Source organism: Dermacentor albipictus, unplaced genomic scaffold, assembly GCF_038994185.2.
Source record: "Dermacentor albipictus isolate Rhodes 1998 colony unplaced genomic scaffold, USDA_Dalb.pri_finalv2 scaffold_11, whole genome shotgun sequence".
Lineage (NCBI taxonomy): Eukaryota > Metazoa > Arthropoda > Arachnida > Ixodida > Ixodidae > Dermacentor > Dermacentor albipictus.
Window position 1 is genome coordinate 16,367,352 of NW_027225565.1, and position 18,926 is coordinate 16,386,277.

The following is an 18,926-nucleotide window of genomic DNA, read 5'->3' on the forward strand; positions in this document are numbered from 1 at the left end:
AGCAAGGTGAACTCTGAAGTTCAGCAAATTTTTCCTCAGTCAGAATTCCGCATATATGTGCATGTACCCATGTGTCATCCCAATGGTTTTATAAATAATGGTCTGTTATTTAACATTAATGTTGAATTTTACAAGTGCAATAATGTTTAGGTTAGGTTCATGTTCTCATTAAGGCAACTTGGTAACTATCATCTGACTGTTCATGAACAGTGAATAAATATTTTTTGTTACTTGAATTTAAAAATTAAATTAAATTATGGGGTTTTACGTGCCAAAACCACTTTCTGATTATGAGGCACGCCGTAGTGGAGGACTCCGGAAATTTCGACCACCTGGGGTTCTTTAACGTGCACCTAAATCTAAGTACGCGGGTGTTTTCGCATTTCGCCCCCATCGAAATGCGGCCGCCGTGGCCGGGATTCGATCCCGCGACCTCGTGCTCAGCAGTCCAACACCATAGCCACTGAGCAACCACGGCGGGTCCACTACTTGAATTTCGGGCTCGTTCATAAACATACAAATTACATGGTTATGCCTCGACGAACAGGTGAGCGTTTATGTTCTATTACTGCTGCTGATAGGTTTTATTCCTTTGGAAAACCAAGACGCTGGTGCATACACTCCGTCTGCTCATATTCTTTTACTGAAGAAATACACTTGTTTGCTTTGGTTTAGTTCATGAGGTTTAACGTTCCAAAGTGACTCAGGTTTCGGGAGACGCCGTTATGGAGGGCTCCAGGCATTTCGGCCGCCTGTAGTTCTTTAACGAGCACTGACATCGTACAGTACACAGATTTCTAGGATTTGACCCACATCGAAATGCGACCGCCACAGCTGGAATGGAACCCGCGTTTTTCGAGTCAGCAGCTGAGAACCACTGAGCCACCGCGGCAGCTACACTGGCTTGCACTGGGATGTCCATAACAAAAATTATTTAAAAAGTATCTACAGGCTTGTACAGGCATTGTCTGACGCATTTCATCAACTTCATTCCTACTCCATAGTTGGTAATAAACTAAAAAAGAATTGAGCAGATTTAAATGCCTGGAATGGACAGCGGCGCTGTCGCAAATAAAATCTGAAGCAAAACATCTCGCCTACGCAGTGTATTATGGCATTTTTTAGGTTTTTTTTTTTCTGCACCGAGAGTTAACATAGTGGGAGGAGGGTGCCGACGGGCCTGCCAATTTCCGCTGCGGTTCGTGGAATATGCACTCACCTCAGCTGCTGTCATCGAGATTTAACCTATCTCATAGTGTTTTGACACTATCTATCGCACACTCCGCAGCTTAGTTGACGGCACTCTTTATCACAATTCAGTTGTTGTAAACCTCGGGCGCACAAACACTCTCAGGAATTTTTCTCACCTGCTTCTTTGGCAAGATGAGCGCTTGGCGCGAGTAGTTAAGTGAACAACGCATATTTGTTAGGGCGGGCTGCCATTTTAACGCACCAGTCGGGTCAGTGGATTAGTGACAGATTTATAACCATCAGGATAGCTTTGATTCCCTGGTATTCTCCATGACGTTACCGACGCATGTCGTGCACACACGCTTCCCCCTTTGCCGGTCGACATCGTTGGATTTCGCTACTGTTGTTCCTTTTTGTTAACAAAAAGCCTTTTGCAACAAACATTTAGAATGTATTTCTACCCATGCGAAAGTAAATGCGTGACCACTTTTTATATTTTTCGCAGTTTACGCATCTTTGAGACGCGGTAAGCGAGTGACGGTTCCGCGCGAGAACGATACCTGTATGCAGTGGGAGCGAGAAAGGCGGCTGCCGTGTAGCAGACGCGGTTGTCTTCACCCTAAGCGGAGGCGTGGGCCTGGATGCAACCTATGCAACACCACCGTCGCGCTCACCTCCGCGGATCCGCAAAAACGCTGCAGTTGTCGGGAAGCGTGCCAAGCAGTCAGGGATCTTTGAAATCTATCACGTTCCAAGGCGAAGCTTAAGCGTCCTCCAAATTTTTGCAGACTGTCCGTTGTTCGGAACACCCGTTATTAATTTAAGGAAAAGGTCTGGCAACGTTTAGCCTTCAACTTTTGTTTTTAGTGTAATTGGTCCACAGCACAAGGGATTGAGACAAAATGAAAAAAATAAAGCGAAATGGCAAACACGGCGCGAGCGTGGTGCGAGTGCCGTGCTTGTCTCTTGCGCTGCCCATGACGACGAGTCAAAGCCAATGCATAAATTTTCGGATCCTGTGTACACACTACCAAGATGTTAAACCAAAGCTTATTTGTATCAACCGGTTTTTGTCCTGCTTCTGCAGTTATGCCTAGATACACGGTAAGCGCGGAAGATCGCCGCATACATGCATGTTTGCTGCAGCGCTTATGCTACACGAAACAAAACCTTTACTGTATATACGTTCTGGGAGCAGTTGCTTATCAGAAAACCAAAGCCTACACAGATCAGCGAACACTTGATTTGTGTTTTACCAGATCGGGTTTCACACAAACAAAAAACAATGAGCATGTATGGTTGAACCTGTGAGAAAAGCAGGCAGTCTGTGAACGGAGAACCATAAAGTATAATGAGGCAAGAAATTTTCCACTGCCCCACGCGCATGTGTGTGTGGCAAGACTATACGCGCGGTAGCTCCAACAAAAAAACAATATCTAAAGGAATATTACATCGCGATATTCCCAAGATAACTGAGTCTTATTGGCCACGCTTTTTCTTTCTTGTCTTTTTTTTTCTTTACATAAATCTATATATACGATCCGGCAGTCGTCTGGGGGTGCACTTGGCCGCCGAGCTCAAGCCCTATGCTCGAACCTGGGGGTAAAAGAGGAAAGACAAAAGAACACATCGTAAACTTTCGAAGTAATTGAACTTCTTTGTACGCTATACAGAAAGGGGGGGATACCATGTGATTCCATTTGAAGTTTGAATAATTTGTCGATATATATATACAATGGCCAGCATTGCTTTTTTTTTTGGCACCTGCGTGTATTGTTCGGTATACTCACTTTTTCCGATTAGAACCGAATTTGAAAAAACATGCACTATATCAATGTTTACGCCAATTTTATCTGAAAACGCTGCGCAACCGAATCGCCTCCTTGTCGTGCTCTCTTTCGCAAGGCGCACTGCTGGCCAGGCTATAGCCGGTCCATACTTATAATAATATAGCATATGCAAAAAATACGATGACAACGGGCGAAATAAAATTGATTTTTTAGCATTCTTTCTCAGTTCGTTTCTACTATCTAGAAAAGCCACGCTCAAGATTGACGATCTCAAGTCCGACCCCGTGGAGCTGGGCCCGAAAGGTACGCCGTATGGTGCGGTAATATTCCCGCTTTTATTCACTATTGCTACGTGCAAGCCATCCAACTCACTCTCCAGAGTCGAAGGCATCAACCCCACTCTATGCGCCGACGACATCACCTCCTGGTGTACCGGCGGCAGCAAGGACGAGGTCGAAACTGCGCTTCAGGAAGCCCTTAACCAAACCCGTTTTTCCACCAACACGGACCCTAAGTTGTCTTCGAGCAAATCGTAGCTCCTCCTATACAGGTGTGCCAGGAGGGGGCCCAAACCTAAGGGCTGGATGCTGCTTTCGGCCGTCGACATAAACCTCCGCGCGAGTAACGGTAATCTCATTCCCAGGGTGGACCGTCCTTAGAGTTCTCGGCATGCTGATAGAATCGAACGGCTGTAGCGGTCGAACGATCAACAAAATCCCTACAAAAACGGAGAACGTAATCAGACTAATCAACAGAGTCTCCCACAGGTGGAGAGGTCTCAGAGAAGACAACCTCCTGAGGCTCTTTCATGCATTCCTCATGAGCCACACCACCTATGTGGCGGCCATGCATTGCTGGCAAGGCTACGAGAAGAAGAAGCTGGACAGGCTAATTCGAAAGAGCAATAAGAGGGTGCTGGGCATTCCCATGCAAGTCAGCACCGAGCGACTCATGCAGCTAGGGGTTCACAACACCCTGGAACAGATCGTCGATGCACAGGAACCTGCCCAGGTAGCTCGGCTGTCATCTATGCCCGCCGTAAGGACGATTTTGGCCGTACTCGGCCTCAACCTCACACTCGTTGCGGAGCGGCGAGGTCAGGACGCCCAAAGGGCAAGCATTCAGGCCTCTTCTTTTCCTCTCAACGTTCATCCACAGCACAACGTCTGCAGGCCCAGGGCCAGGGCTGTCGCGCTTCTCAGACGCGTTAGCAATGAACCTCGCTCGGCTTGCTTTGTAGATGCCGCCCAGTATAGCCGCTCGACCAGGCTCGCTGCCGTTGTCATCGATCAGAAGGGTTCGACCCTCAATTCCGCATCTTTGAAACATCATACTCACTCGAGGGCCGAGCAGGCGGCCATAGCTCTCGCCCTCGTGGACGATAGTAGATCGCAAATCTACACGGACTCTAGATAGGCGACTAGGGCCTTTGCATGTGGCTCGATTTCCGTCGAAGCCTCTAAAATTGTCGGCAAAAAGATTATATCCCCGCACACCATTAATTGGTTTCCGGCCCATCTCGGCTCTCAGCTAGACTCCCTCACCAATATAAATGCTACTGCTCACTCTCGGGCGCGCGCTCTAACCCTCCGCGCTGCGGAAGATGAAGGTCTGCAGGAAGGGTACGGGAACTTAAGTCATTTTATTTACCTTATTTGAAGTCACCAAGCACTATCAAATGGGTAGGCGGGCTTTCCCGCCTTTGCACGGTGAACTATCCAGGTCTCAGGCAATCACACACAGAATGCTGCAGACTATAGGTCATATCCTAGGTTAGCTTTCCTCAGCATAGTTGCTCCGGTGCCTTCGAGTCTACCTGCCTGGACAGCGCGTCGGTTAGCAGTTTAGACCACATGCTCTGGTGGTGTCCCTCGTTACAGGGATCCTCCAATCAAGTCACCGAGGAGAAGTGGAGCTCTGCCATCAAGAGTTCCGAGCTTCTCCCACAACTCCGGGCTTTCCAGAGAGCCGACGAATCGCGGTGAGGCTAGGCCTCCCCGTCCTCACGTGGGAGCGGCCATTGTGCTGCTCTAAGTGCGGCGCTTTTCAGGACCTCATTAAAGTTCTTTCTCTGTCTGTCTGTCTGTCTGTCTGTCTGTCTGTCTGTCTGTCTGTCTGTCTGTCTGTCTGTCTGTCTGTCTGTCTGTCTGTCTGTCTGTCTGTCTGTCTGTCTGTCTGTCTGTCTGTCTGTCTGTCTGTCTGTCTGTCTGTCTGTCTGTCTGTCTGTCTGTCTGTCTGTCTGTCTGTCTGTCTGTCTGTCTGTCTGTCTGTCTGTCTGTCTGTCTGTCTGTCTGTCTGTCTGTCTGTCTGTCTGTCTGTCTGTCTGTCTGTCTGTCTGTCTGTCTGTCTGTCTGTCTGTCTGTCTGTCTGTCTGTCTGTCTGTCTGTCTGTCTGTCTGTCTGTCTGTCTGTCTGTCTGTCTGTCTGTCTGTCTGTCTGTCTGTCTGTCTGTCTGTCTGTCTGTCTGTCTGTCTGTCTGTCTGTCTGTCTGTCTGTCTGTCTGTCTGTCTGTCTGTCTGTCTGTCTGTCTGTCTGTCTGTCTGTCTGTCTGTCTGTCTTCTCAGCTGAAAGTTGACGAACGAGTTGAATGAAAGTGTGGTGTTTAGGAACGCAAGGGCTAGGTATGGCCAAAGAGCTCCAAGCCAGTGTTGATGAGTGCGCAGCGGAGTTATGACTTCTATGAAGTTGATGTGACGTGACTGTAAAGCGGCCTTAAAAATGGTCGTTCTAAAGTACAAAAAGTATATGTGTAATCAGATTATGGCGATGACAAATGACATGTACTATGAGAATTAAGGTGCATTGCTAAATAATCATCATCATCGTCATCATCATCATCAGCCTGATTACGCCCACTGCAGGGCAAAGGCTTCTCCCATACTTCTCCAACTACCCCGGTCATGTACTAATTGTGGCCATGTTGTCGCTGCAAACTTCTTAATGTCATCCGCCCACCTAACTTTCTGCCGCCCCCTGCTACGCTTTCCTTCCCTTGGAAACCAGTCCGTAACCCTTAATGACCATCGGTTATCTTCACTCCTCATTACATGTGCTGCCCATGCCCATTTCACTTTCTTGATTTCAACTAAGATGTCGTTAACCTGCGTTTGTTCCCTCACCTAATCTGCTCTTTTCTTATCCCTTAACGTTCACCCATCAGTCCTCAATTTCAGCAGGACCCTCTTCCTAAGCCTCGAGGTTTCTGCACCATACGTGAGTACAGGTAAGATACAGTTGTTATAAACTTTTCTTTTAAAGAATAATGGCAACCTGCTGTTTATGATCTGAAAATGCCCGCCAAACGCACCCCAGCTCATCCTTATTCTTCTGATTATTTCTGTCTCATGATCCAGATCCGCGGTCACTACCTGCCCTAAGTAGATGTATTCTCTTACCACTTCCAATGCCTCGCTAGCTATCGTAAACTGCTGTAATCTTCCCAGGCTGTTAAACATTACTTTGGTTTTCTACAGATTAATTTTTAGACCCACCCTTTTGCTATGCCTCTCCAGGCCAGTGAGCATGCATTGAATTTGGTCCCCTGAGTTACTCAGCGACGCAATATCATCAGCGAATCGCAAGTTACTAAGGTATTCTTCATTAACCCTTATCCCACATTCTTCCCAATCCAAGTCTCTGAATACCTCCTGTAAACACGCTGCGAAGAGCATCGGAGAGATCGTATCTCCCTGCCTGACACCTTTATTTATTGGAATTTTGTTGCTTTCTTTATGGAGGACTGCGGTGGTTGTGGAGCCGCTATAGACAGCTTTCAGCATTTTTACATACGGCTCGTCTACACCCTGATTCCGTAATGCCTCCAAGACTGCTGAGGTTTCGACTGAATCAAATGCTTTCTCGTAATCAATGAAAGCTATATATAAGGGTTGGTTATATTCCGCGCATTTCTCTATCACCTGATTGATAGCGTGAATATGGTCTATTGTAAAGCAGCCTTTACGGAATCCTGCCTGGTCCTTTGGTTGATAGAAGTCTAAGGTGTTCCTGATTCTACTTGCGATTACCTTAGTAAATACTTAGTAGGCAACGGACAGCAAGCTGATCGGTCTATAATTTTTCAAGTCTTTGGCGTCCCCTTTCTTATGGATTAGGAGTATGTTAGCGTTCTTCCAAGATTCCGGGACTCTCGAGGTCATGAGGCATTGTGTATATAGGGTGGCCAGTCTTTCTAGAACAATGTTCCCACCATCCTTCAACAAATCTGCTGTTATCTGATCCTCCCCAGCTGCGTTCCCCCTTTGCATAGGTCCTAAGGCGTTCTTTACTTCTTCCGGTGTTACTTGTGGTATTTCGAATTCCTCTAGACTATTCTCTCTCCCATTATCGTCGTGGGTGCCCCTGGTACTGTATAAATCTCTATAGAAGCCATCAGCCACTTGAACTATCTCATCCATATTAGTAATGATATTGCCGGCTTGTCTCTTAAAGCATACATCTGGTTCTTGCCAATTCCTAGTTTCTTCTTCACTGTTTTAGGCTTCCTCCGTTCCTGAGAGCATGTTCAATTTTATCCATATTATACTTCCTTATGTCAGCTGTCTTACGCTTGTTGATTAACTTCGAAAGTTCTGCCAGTTCTATTCTAGCTGTAGGGTTAGAGGCTTTCATACATTGGCGTTTTTTGACCAGATCTTTCGTCTCCTGCGATTGCTTGCTGGTCTCCTGTCTAACGGAGTTACCACCAACTTCTATTGCACACTCCTTAATGATGCCCATAAGATTCTCGTTCATTGCTTCAACGCTAAGGTCCTCTTCCTGAGTTAAAGCCGAATACCTGTTCTGTAGCTTGATCCGGAATTCCTCTAGTTTCCCTCTTACCGCTAACTCATTGATTGGCTTCTTCTGTAGCAGTTTCTTCCCTTCACTCCTCAAGTCTCGGCTAATTCGAGTTCTTACCATCTTATGGTCACTGCAGCGCACCTTGCCGAGCAGGTCCACAACTTCTATGATGCCAGGATTAGCGCAGAGTATGAAGTCTATTTCATGTCTAATCTCGCCATTTGGGCTACTCCACGTCCACTTTGGGCTAACCCGCTTGCGGAAGAAGGTATTCATTATCCGCATATTATTCTGTTCTACAGACTCTACTAACTCTCCCCTGCTATTCCTAGAGCCTATGCCAGATTCCCCCACTGACTTGTCTCCAGCCTGCTTCTTGCCTATCCTGGCATTGAAATTGCCCATCAGCATAGTGTATTTTGTTTTGACTTTATTCATCACCGATCCCACGTCTTCATAAAAGCTTTCGACTTCCTTGCCATCATGACTGGATGTAGGGACGTAGACCTGTACGACCTTCAATTTGTATCTCTTATTAAGTTTGACAACAAGACCTGCCACCCTCTCGTTAATGCTATAGAATTCCTGTATGTTACCAGCTATATCCTTATTAATCAGGAATCCGACTCCTAGTTCTCGTCTCTCCGCTTAGCCCCGGTAGCACAGGACGTGCCCGCTTTTTAGCACTGTATATGCTTCTTTAGTCCTCCTAATCTCGCTGAGCCCTATTATATCCCATTTACTACCCTCTAATTCCTCCAATAACACTGTTAGCCTCGCCTCACTGTATAACGTTGTAACGTTAAACGTTGCCAGGTTCAGATTCCAATGGTGGCCTATCCAACCTCCTATATGAATACAACAATCAAATAATGATACGATATACAAAATATGTAAGATGCTAAAGTTTACTAGAGCACCACTGCTTCGTTAGAGCCCTTGAGACACAATGGCCTGGAGGCATGTGCTATACAAACGAATGAGTTATCCTACGAACAAGTGATGTACTGCACAAAATGCACCGATAAAGACGACGACAAAGCTGCAGATATATAACAGAGAACGCGTTTTTCTTTTGTCCGTTTTGTCTGACCTCATAATTTGTAATTTTTCCCATTGTATTCCGCGCAGTGCATTACTTGTTCAATATGACCCAGCAGGGCAAAAAAGCATCTTCTAGTGCGAGCATTCAACTTTTACAATGTTTAATTAGGCAAAAACAACTGAAGGCGAGTGAACACTCTCCAAATCTCACTGAATATGTTCCTTCGCATTGTCTTCGCCTGTTCTTCCCGATTAACCGAGATAGAAAATCTGCTTCCCAGTTGGCTTACATCCACCAAACGAGAATATCATTTACTTTCTTTAAAGAAAAACAAAAGAAAGAAAGAAAGAAAGAAAGAAAGAAAGAAAGGAAGAAAGAAAGAAAGAAAGAAAGAAGGAAAGAAAGAAAGAAAGAAAGAAAGAAAGAAAGAAAGAAAGAAAGAAAGAAAGAAAGAAAGAAAGAAAGAAAGAAAGAAAGAAAGAAAGAAAGAAAGAAAGAAAGAAATAGGCGGTGGCAGAGCACACGCTGGATACACAATGCTTCTCAGATCAGATTCACTAAGCTTAACTTTTCGTAGCGCTAAATTTATTGTTCTAAGAGTGTAACTACCGTGTCCGTGCAATTAGCTTGCTGCGTCGTACGACAGAGAAATGGAAACGAAAAGTTGGATTAAACGACCAAAAAAAAATTGAATTAAGATCTGTCCCACATTTATTACAATGGCATATCAGGTGCATTGTGTGACTGAAAACATGTTTTATGGTCACTTTTTTTCAAGTATCTTGCTGCGGTGACTAAGGTTGCAGCTGAGGCTATGCTCTGGGTGAGTGATCACTTTTCATCGTTCTCGAGCGATCACTTTTTCTGGGACGATCCCTTTCACGACATTTCACGTGTGACTCTGCACATGGACGCGTCGGCAGCCGACATCATTTAAGGCGCTACGCCGAGCTCGTTATATCTTCGCAAAGTGCATGTCCGAAATGCTGTCGGCCATGCAGCCAAATGTCTTCCACACGAAAGTGATCACATTCCTGCTGAAGTGATCAGTCGAGAATGCCGCGCCAGCACTCCCGCTCTTTCATGGATTTCCTTTTCCAGGTACTTTCAAAACGTTTTAAAGGTTGCCTACGCAGATAGCGCAATTCTAGTTCATGAGCTGGTCTACTCGGAGGCTGATAATACTGGGGCAAAAAAGTTGAAACATATAATCGACTAATTAACACAGATTTACTAATTAAGTCTAACTAATTACCTTATGACCCATATCGCAAATTACAAATTAGAGTCGTGGAGTTCACAAGGCGGATCCACCTGGAACGAATTCTCTGGATGACGCCAGTTTCTAGACATTAATTCCCGAACTTTGTGGAGAACAGCATATGGCATTCCATTTATTTTCTTAACGAAACATCGTTTTTTGCATTCAAGCACTGAAGCAACTGGAACGCCATTGCATTTCTCCGCAAAGATCGGAAATTAATAACTGGAAACTGGTGTCATCCTTTTAATTCGTTCCAAGTGGATCCGCCTTTCCACCTCCACGACAAGTATTTGTAATTTGCAATATGGGCCCTAAGGTAATAAGTTAACACTTAATTAGTGATGTTTTTTTTTCATTAGTCGATGAGGCATTTCAGTTTTTTCTGCAAGTAACATCAGCCTGTTCGAGTAGACCAGTTTATGAACCAGTATTGTGCTATCTGCCACAGACAACCTTAAACATGCATGAAATTGTTGGCTGAAACACCCGATATATATACAACGCCGAGAAGCGCGACCCCGCACTCACTGCGCTGCGCCCGTCAGAGAAATGGCTGTGCGGACGATATTGATTAAATTCATTAGGTTTAACATTTCGAAACTACACATGGCAGCAGCCTATGAGGGACGCCGTGTACAATTTGGATTAATTTCGACCACCTAGGATATATACTCTAACGTAAACTTGGCGCCTAAGCATACGAGCACTTGTTTTTTTTTTTGCGTGTGTGTGTGTGCAGTCACTTCCCATCGGTATGCAGCCGAGTCGCGACCGGGATTCGAACCTGGGACCTCAGGCTCAGCCCCAGAACGCCACAGGAGTGAACCACCTGTACTGCAGCGGGTCAGTTTGGATGACACAATGAAATGAAAAATGACTCGGTTGGTTAAAAATCGTACGATGGCAGAACCCAGAAGTCGCGCCAGACAATCGTTTCCGTATACGAGCCTCCAAATATTTGCAGCCCCAGCGATACATTGTCCATCTAAAAACGACGCGCCAGGAAAATAGGCTCAATAAGATGGCATCCTTCTTTCTCGCGAATTGCATGGTGTCTCCATGACTGCTTTTTTTTTTTTGCTATGTGAGCAGGTCCTTGTCTACAATGCGTCGGATATCCACTCTGCCTTTTTAACATTTTCGCAGGCATCAACTGCAGATGTGGATGCACGTAGACAAAATTATAGGAAGATTCGTTTCAGAAGTAATGATCATTTACTAGCTGCTGAGCAAGTTTAGAACAAAGTATTTCCGAGACGCGACCTGGAAACAGCTTTTGGAATGGTGTGTTTTCTGGTGTCGCCACAGACATTTTTGCCGCTAATTTCAGCCAGCGTGAACAGAGAATACGCCCGAATTCGTTGTTAGCAGAACCCCCATCATGCAAACCTATGGCGCCGATAGTATACGTTCGCAAGCTTCATGTGGTCGCAAAGGTTACATGAACCCTATTTAATGCCGCTTGCACGGATTGCATTGAACAACGTGTATGCATTAGCCTACACTGCATGCAACAGCGCACTGGACGAGTTTGAATAAAATCGTAATGGCCGCATGCGTTCTCTTATAGAATGCTTAACAGCTGTAGTGCATTTGAGTAGAATGGGCGGTGATAAATCTATTGACAAGTTAGTTTTCAGTTTGAAAGACCCAGCGCTGAAAATGACACCACTTGCGGCGAATGGAGGCATACAGGTTTGTTCTATGTTACGACGTCTAAATGTGAGCATCATTTATCTGCGAACATGTCCCCGCCAAACAACCTGATATATGGGCCAGCTATACGCTAGATATACACGATAGAAGCGGGGTATACTAAAACGTGCCTAAACTTGAGCTTAACGGTGAAATAACATCAATTTGTTGATGCGATATGGAACTTCATTGAGAAAGCTTTGTTTCTGGAAAGTGTTAACTGTGTTAGAATCTGTGCACTATGTTTTTTTAGCTTCTCTTTTTTTTTGCTGCCGATAGCCTATTTAAGGCAAACAGGTATATGCCACTCCTATGAAAATATGCCCGTAATAGCTATATCTTTGATCAGCTATATAGTTTACAATCAGTCCAAACAGCCTGCTTTAAGACAGAGGACAGGCGGCGCTATCACCAAAGCACCGCATACCAAAGAGTCCGCCGACTCATCTTGCAGCTGACCGTACACAAACATGGCAATTCATGAAAATCAAGAAAACCAGTTTTGTCCTCTAGAACGCTGCAAGCAGCGCAGCCCCTGTGCAATTTTTTGTTTTCAATACCAGCCGTAAGATCTGCCGTAACACGTAAGTTCCTCTATATAGGGCCTCATTTTGCTAAAAAAAAGCTTTGTTATACAACGCACAACTTGATGGCACAGCCAGCTTATGCGCTTTGGCTGCCGCAATTTTCCCGATAAATGAGAGACATCAAACGCATAATTAACAAATATTTGTTAATCTTGTTGCTACCACGAATGTGGTATATATTGGAAACGTTATAGAACCATCGCATTTGAAGGCACTCTCATTTTGATTCTACTGGAGCGCTTCTGTTTCGTGATATTCATCATCTAGCTTTAACACGCTGTCAGCTTATTTCGCATTCAGGGGCCCTATAATGTAAAACTATTTTAATATGTTTCTATTCCAATCTTCTGACGTCAAACTTGCGTAACCACCGACGCAAGCAGTGGGCGGTCACCCGCAGGGCTGTCTGAACACACAAATAAAACGCTGTCCTCGTTCATAGGAGCTCACTTTTGTTTCCTTGATAAACGAATAACATTTCCTACACTGTGCGGCTTGCCTTATCTGATTGGCTGACAATAGGGGAGGAGCACGCTCAAGAGGAGAGGGATTCCATGGGGCCGAGGCAGTGCACTGAAAATCGAGAACCGGATAAGGAGGCTGGTGCCGGCGCATGCGATTGCTCCACTTTCCCTGACTTAGCTTGAGGTGGCTGTTCGAAAATCGCGGCGGCATGCAACGGAACCTTAAGAATGACGTAAAACGGATCCTCAGCAAAGAAGAGTTGCAACAACGAGGTCGTAAACATGCCCAAAGTGCTCCAAGATGTTACACGGTCACAGAAAAAGTTTGATAATACGCAAATAAACCCATGATTTTCGGCTAGTGCGAGTAGCCAGTGTCTGAGTGAACGGCGGCAGCCACCTATTATTCCTTTTGGGAACGGGGAGCCTGCGGCTATTCAGAAGCAAATTCAGTTTTTTTTTTCGCGGCATATTATTGCATCTTTAACGCGTACACGTCACTTTGACGCAGAGAGTATTCGCGGTTTTGTGACGTAGCGTGACAGGCAGGTGAAGTGGGTGCAGCTCTAAAGCCTTTGACCAATAGCCGAGGGCTATTGGCGAAAAGGCGCCGATTCAGAAATAAATATTTTGCTTTTGTTTAGTCAAATCATGCACAATCAGTGTGTACACATCATATCAGATGGGGAGCTATCGCGCTTTTCGTGACGTCGCGTGACAGACAGGTGAAGTGGGGTTGGTCAAGAAAGTTTTTCACCAACCGTGGAGGGCTGATAGCAGAATTGTAATAATTTTACGTTATAGCGCCCCAGGAGCGTGGATCTCGGCACAACGTCAAACCTAACAATTAGACTGCAACGGCGTGCGTGAGGGAAAGGAGAGAGAGAGTTTTCGCCAGCCAATAGCAAGAGCCTATAGCTGCTGTCAGCTTCACCCAGCTTGCAAACAATGTGTACCACACGAAGTAAGCTACGTCACAATGGAGGTTTGACGTTGTATCGAGGTCCACGCCCTTGAACGGGAAATGAACAGTGTCAAATATGATGACATCTCGGAACAAAAGTGATCCAGGAGAATCAAACAAAAGGAAGGTATCTTTGAGTACGATGGTCCTAACGTTTCAAATGAAAACATATACCATAATCGTGACAGCAAAGAAATAATAATAATTTAGGTGTTTTGTTGCCGTCTTCGGAGTGTCTATAGTTGTGGCGAAAGCTGGGTTCGCCAAAGCGCATAAACCGCCTACGCAAATAGGTTCTGGCTAGCATAGCACAGCGTCTTTATTAAAATTACTGTTATTTTAACTTTCTCTAATGCCGCCACTTCGTTTAAATTCGCAGAACAAAGTGATCCAACTTTGCACTCCTGGAAGAGCGCATAATCAACGCTAATTCTTCCATCTTGGTGACATAACAGCGTTGGCTATACGCCCAACATCTCTCGTACTTCACAAAGTGAAATCCGGCTTTAAGTTCATCAGAGCTCCGCGATTCCAGAACCTAAACCACGGCCGCCATGGTCACTTGACTATACTGCGCAACAGTCACGATTTTCGCTCCCCAAGAAAATTTTTTGCGCGGAATTCACGAACGCCTACAAATGTTTTCGTAAGTGAGAAGAGGAAAAAAATGCAAGGAATATACACGACGTATTGAAGGAAATACGCGAGTGACGTCTTTGTTCTTGCGCCTCATGTCAGCCTGGGATTGAGAAAAATAATCTCTTATCTAATCAAAAGATGGTGTTTGCTAATCATCGCTCTCTGTTCCTGTGATGTCTGCTTTTCGCGTCACATGCTTTTCGAAAATAAACCCAACATTGCGAAAACAAAACGAATGCCAAGCGCCGCGTTTAGGGAAATCGTAAGCACGTGACGCAGTACACAAGAAATCCTGTGTATGGGCGCTTTTCTCTTCATACATTCTGAGAGACAACAGTCGGAAAACGGGCGAAAAAAACTCCGTCTCTAAAACGAGGTACTTTAAATGTTATTTTTTAATAAACGATTACGTTTGTTTATATGGTTTAGTTAATGACCTGTGGCTTTTTCTTTTTAATTATTTCTGCGTGGTCTGCGACACACTGCTTGCGAGCAGAAGCAACCTCGTGCGTGTATGCGCAGGACATGTATTTCCAGCCTGGTACGCCTTAACGTTCGCAGCCACTGTCATGATTATTTTCTCCGCACCATGCAGTCGAGTGCTGCAGACAGCAAATGAGTTACTGTTCTTAAAGCTTTCTTTCATAGTATTTCAGGAGCTCATAAAAAAAGCGAATTGGTTACATAAAACAGTATTTTAAAGCCGAAAAACCGCGTGGACACAACTAATGAAATGATGTACAAGTGCGCATTGTAATATGGCGCCTTACTTTGGAAGCAGGGTAAACTGGGTCCCTATACCGTAAAACTATTCCAATATGTTTTTATTCCCATCTCCTGACGTCGCATTTGCGTGACCACCGACGCAAGCATCGGGCGGTGATCCACAGGGTTGTCTGAACAGACCAATCAAACGCTCTCCTCGTTTATAGGAGGTCACTTTTGTTTGCTTTAAAAACGTATAACATTGCCTACACTGAGTGGCTTGTCTTATCTAATTGGCTGATAAGAGGCGAGGAGCACGCTCAAGTGGAGAGGGATTCGATGGGGCGGAGCCAGTGCACTGAAAATCGATAACCGGATGAAGAGTGTGAGATTGAGATTTTTGTTTGGGAAGAAAAAACATGGGGTAAAGTGCAGCGCAGTAACTGTGTCTCAGATGAGGACATCTCAACCGCGCTGCACAGGGGGGAACGGATAGAAAAGAGTGGTGGAAGAAAGAGAGAAGGAGCAGCAGCGGTCGAACCGCCGTAGGCATGGGGAGGGGGCTGGTGCTGGTGGCTGTGATTGGTGCGTTTTTTCTTACTTCCCTTGCGGTGGCTGGTCGAGAATCGCGGTGGCATGCAAAAGAAGGTTAAGATAGCCGCTAAAAAGGGTCCTCAGCAAAGAAAAGTTGGCTGAGCGAGGTTGTAAACGTGCCAAAAGTGATGGAAAACGTTACACGGCCACGCAAAAAGTTTTATTCTACGCAAATAATCCCATGCTCTCCGGCAGGTGCGAGTAGCCAGGGCCTGTGCGATCGGCGGCAGCCATCTGTTATTCCTTTCGGAACGGGGCAGCCTGCGGCTATTCAGAGAAAAATTCAGTTTTGTTCGGCATATAAATGCATCTTTAACGCGTACACGTCAGCTTGGGTCGGTGAGTTCTCGCGTTTTTGTGACGTCGCGTGACAGGCAGTTGAAGTGGCTGCAGCCCGAAAACTTTTTACCAATAGTCAAGTGCTAATGGTGAAAAGGCGTCGAATCTGAAATAACTATTTTTTAGGCCAATCATGCATAATCATAGTGTTCATGTCTCATCAGATGGGGAGCTATCGCGGTTTCCGTGACGTCGTGTGAGTGACAGGCGAAGTGAGGGTGGCCAAGAAAAGCTTTCGACCAATTGCGGAGGGCTGATTGCAGAATTGGAATAGAAAGTTTGGAATAGCTTTACGCTATAGCGCCCCTGATGCAGGGTGAAAATCTCGTATGGTTTAAATGCCACAGAACTTTTTGCTGGGGCGTAACTGGCCTTGGGAAAAGTGTCCACTGGCAGCGAACAGGAAGATTTGCGCTCGCGCTCGCGCAGCCATTTTTTTTAATGGCCACCTCAGCCAAGATATAGCTTCATCCATTTTACATCTTGTACACCATAATTCGGGATAAGAAAAGCGTGCAATTTTTATGTCTCGCAACTTTTCCCTCAGGAATACTTGGCTTTAAAGAAGTATCCACAAATGTGGACACTAGTAGCGAAGAGCTTAAGGAAAATCATGCCAGCAGAAGTCCCTGTTCCTAGGGCCACACTGTGCCTCATTGCAAGAGCACAGTTTGTCAAAACGAGGGTGAAGTTTGGACACTTCAAATTGCAGTTTGGACCCACTATGCATATATGCCCTGGCTGCCGAGACCTGCATACTGCAACTCGATTTCCGGCATCAGCCACTAATTGCATATGTGTGTGCTTTCGGCATTTAATGTTCACACTACCGCTCTGAGCATAAGGCTTTTCTTGTAGCGACAGACAAACTGCAACATTCAACAAAATGGAGGGTTGGCCACCCCTCCCCCCCCTACCCCATTTAAGCACTATGTGTGCTGGCATTCACAAACCTTCTTAGTCGAGGAGCCTGATAAGCAGCAGTATGAGTTTGAGGCGGCCAATGGGCGCGAACTGGCCGTCCACGTTAAACTCTGTGGCCTGATTGGCCAGCGCGGGCACCCTCGGAAATTTGCGCTCGAAGGCCTCCAGCTCGAGCCGCGCCTCGTCCTGGTTCCGCGGGAACGCCACCGCGATGGTGTCAGTCGTCGGGCCGAAGCTCTCTCCCAGGCTGCGCATGAACGGGTCCAAGCGGCTGCTCTGCATGCCGTTGAAGATGGCCACCGAGGTCACCTGCAGCACGAGTCCGGGACGCCGCCAGGGCCCTTCAGCGCACCGCCCACGAATCCACAATCCTTTAAATTTCATATCGATTTATAAAACTTCTCAGGTGCTGGTTGCTAGCCGAGAGGGGACGGAGAGGAAAAGACGTTACAGAGAGCTCGGCGCATAGGAGCGCTTGGTTTGGTTGGTGCTAATGCTCGCCACGCTCCGTCTAGGTGACACCCCGCCAGATGGCGCGATTGACAACGCAACCGCGGAGTAGAGACGAAGCTTGCTCTATTTCACGGTATTTCGCGTAACTACATTGAAACTTTCAAATTGGTGCGCTATATTTCAAGACGAATTAGGAAAACAGCGTATTGTTCGTATTCGTTCTGAATTACTCAAATTGTTTTCCAAGTGCGACTATTTAGATAATTAGTTACGTTTCATGAAGCAAACCTTTAATTATTCGTTTTGGGACATAAATCCAAGTTGAACAGTTGTGGAACAGTTGTGTAACACAATAAGGTTGTTTTTCCATGACGTCATCTATTACGTTTCTTTCGCGTGCTCTGAAATAAAGCCCAGCGATTCTTAAAGAAACAATGCGCGCTATAACGTCAAACTATTCCAATCTTGCAATCAGCCCTCTGCGATGGGTGAAAAACTTTTTTGGACCACCCCCACTTCACTTGTCTGTCACGCAACGTCACTAAAACCGCGATAGCTCCCCATCTGATATGGTGTGCACAGACTGATTATGCATGATTTCACCGAACAAAAGAAAAATAGTTTTTTCTGATTCGACGCCTTTTCACCATTCATCATCATCATCATCACCATCATCAGCCTAGTTACGCCCACTGCAGGGCAAAGGCCTCTCCCATACTTCTCCAACTACCCCGGTCATGTACTAATTGTGGCCATGTTGTCCCTGCAAACGTGTTAATGTCATCCGCCCACCTAACTTTCTGCCGCCCCTTGCTACGGTTCCCTTCCCTTGGAATCCAGTCCGTAACCCTTAATGACCATAGGTTATCTCCCCTCCTCATTACATGTCCGGCCCATGTCCATTTTTTTTCTTTATTTCAACTAAGATGTCATTTACCCGCGTTTGTTGCCTCACCCAATCTGCTCTTTTCTTATCCCTTAATGTTACACCGATCATTCTTCTTTCCATAGCTCGTTGCGTCGTCCTCAATTTCAGCAGAACCCTTTTCGTAAGCCTCCAGGTTTCTGCCCCATATGTGAGTACTAGTAACACACAGCTGTTATACACTTTCCTTTTGAGGGATAGTGGCAACCTGCTGTTCATGATTTGAGAATGCCTGCCAAACGCACCCCAGCCCATTCTTAGTCTTCTGGTTATTTCAGTCTCATGATCCGGATCCGTGGTCACTACCTGCCCTAAGTAGATGTATTCCCTTACCACTTCTAGTGCCTCACTACCTATCGTAAACTGCTGTTCTCTTCCCAGACTGTTAAACATTACTTTAGTTTTCCGCAGATTAATTTTCAGACCCACCCTTCTGCTTTGCCTCTCCAGGTCAGTGAGCATGCATTGCAATTGGTCTCCTGAGTTAATAAGCAAGGCAATATCATCAGCGAATCGCAAGTTGCTAAGGTATTCTCCATCAACTTTTA

At 45.7% G+C, this 18,926-nt stretch overlaps 1 protein-coding gene across 2 annotated transcripts in view; it reads right to left on the bottom strand.

Moving 5' to 3' along the window:
• Window positions 1-2,519: 2,519 nt before the first annotated feature.
• Window positions 2,520-18,926, bottom strand: part of LOC135896808 (uncharacterized) — a 90,468-nt gene continuing 74,061 nt past the window's right edge. Inside the window, exons 5-6 of one of the 2 annotated variants that reach the window (XM_065425296.1) lie at window positions 17,030-17,309; window positions 2,520-2,787 (exon numbers count right to left, since the gene is read on the bottom strand). In XM_065425296.1, coding sequence (XP_065281368.1) covers window positions 17,034-17,309 — 276 coding nt within the window. In that variant the 3' untranslated portion in view covers window positions 2,520-2,787; window positions 17,030-17,033. The remainder of the gene's footprint in view (window positions 2,788-17,029; window positions 17,310-18,926) is intronic. The other variant, XM_065425297.1, reaches the window with a different exon arrangement.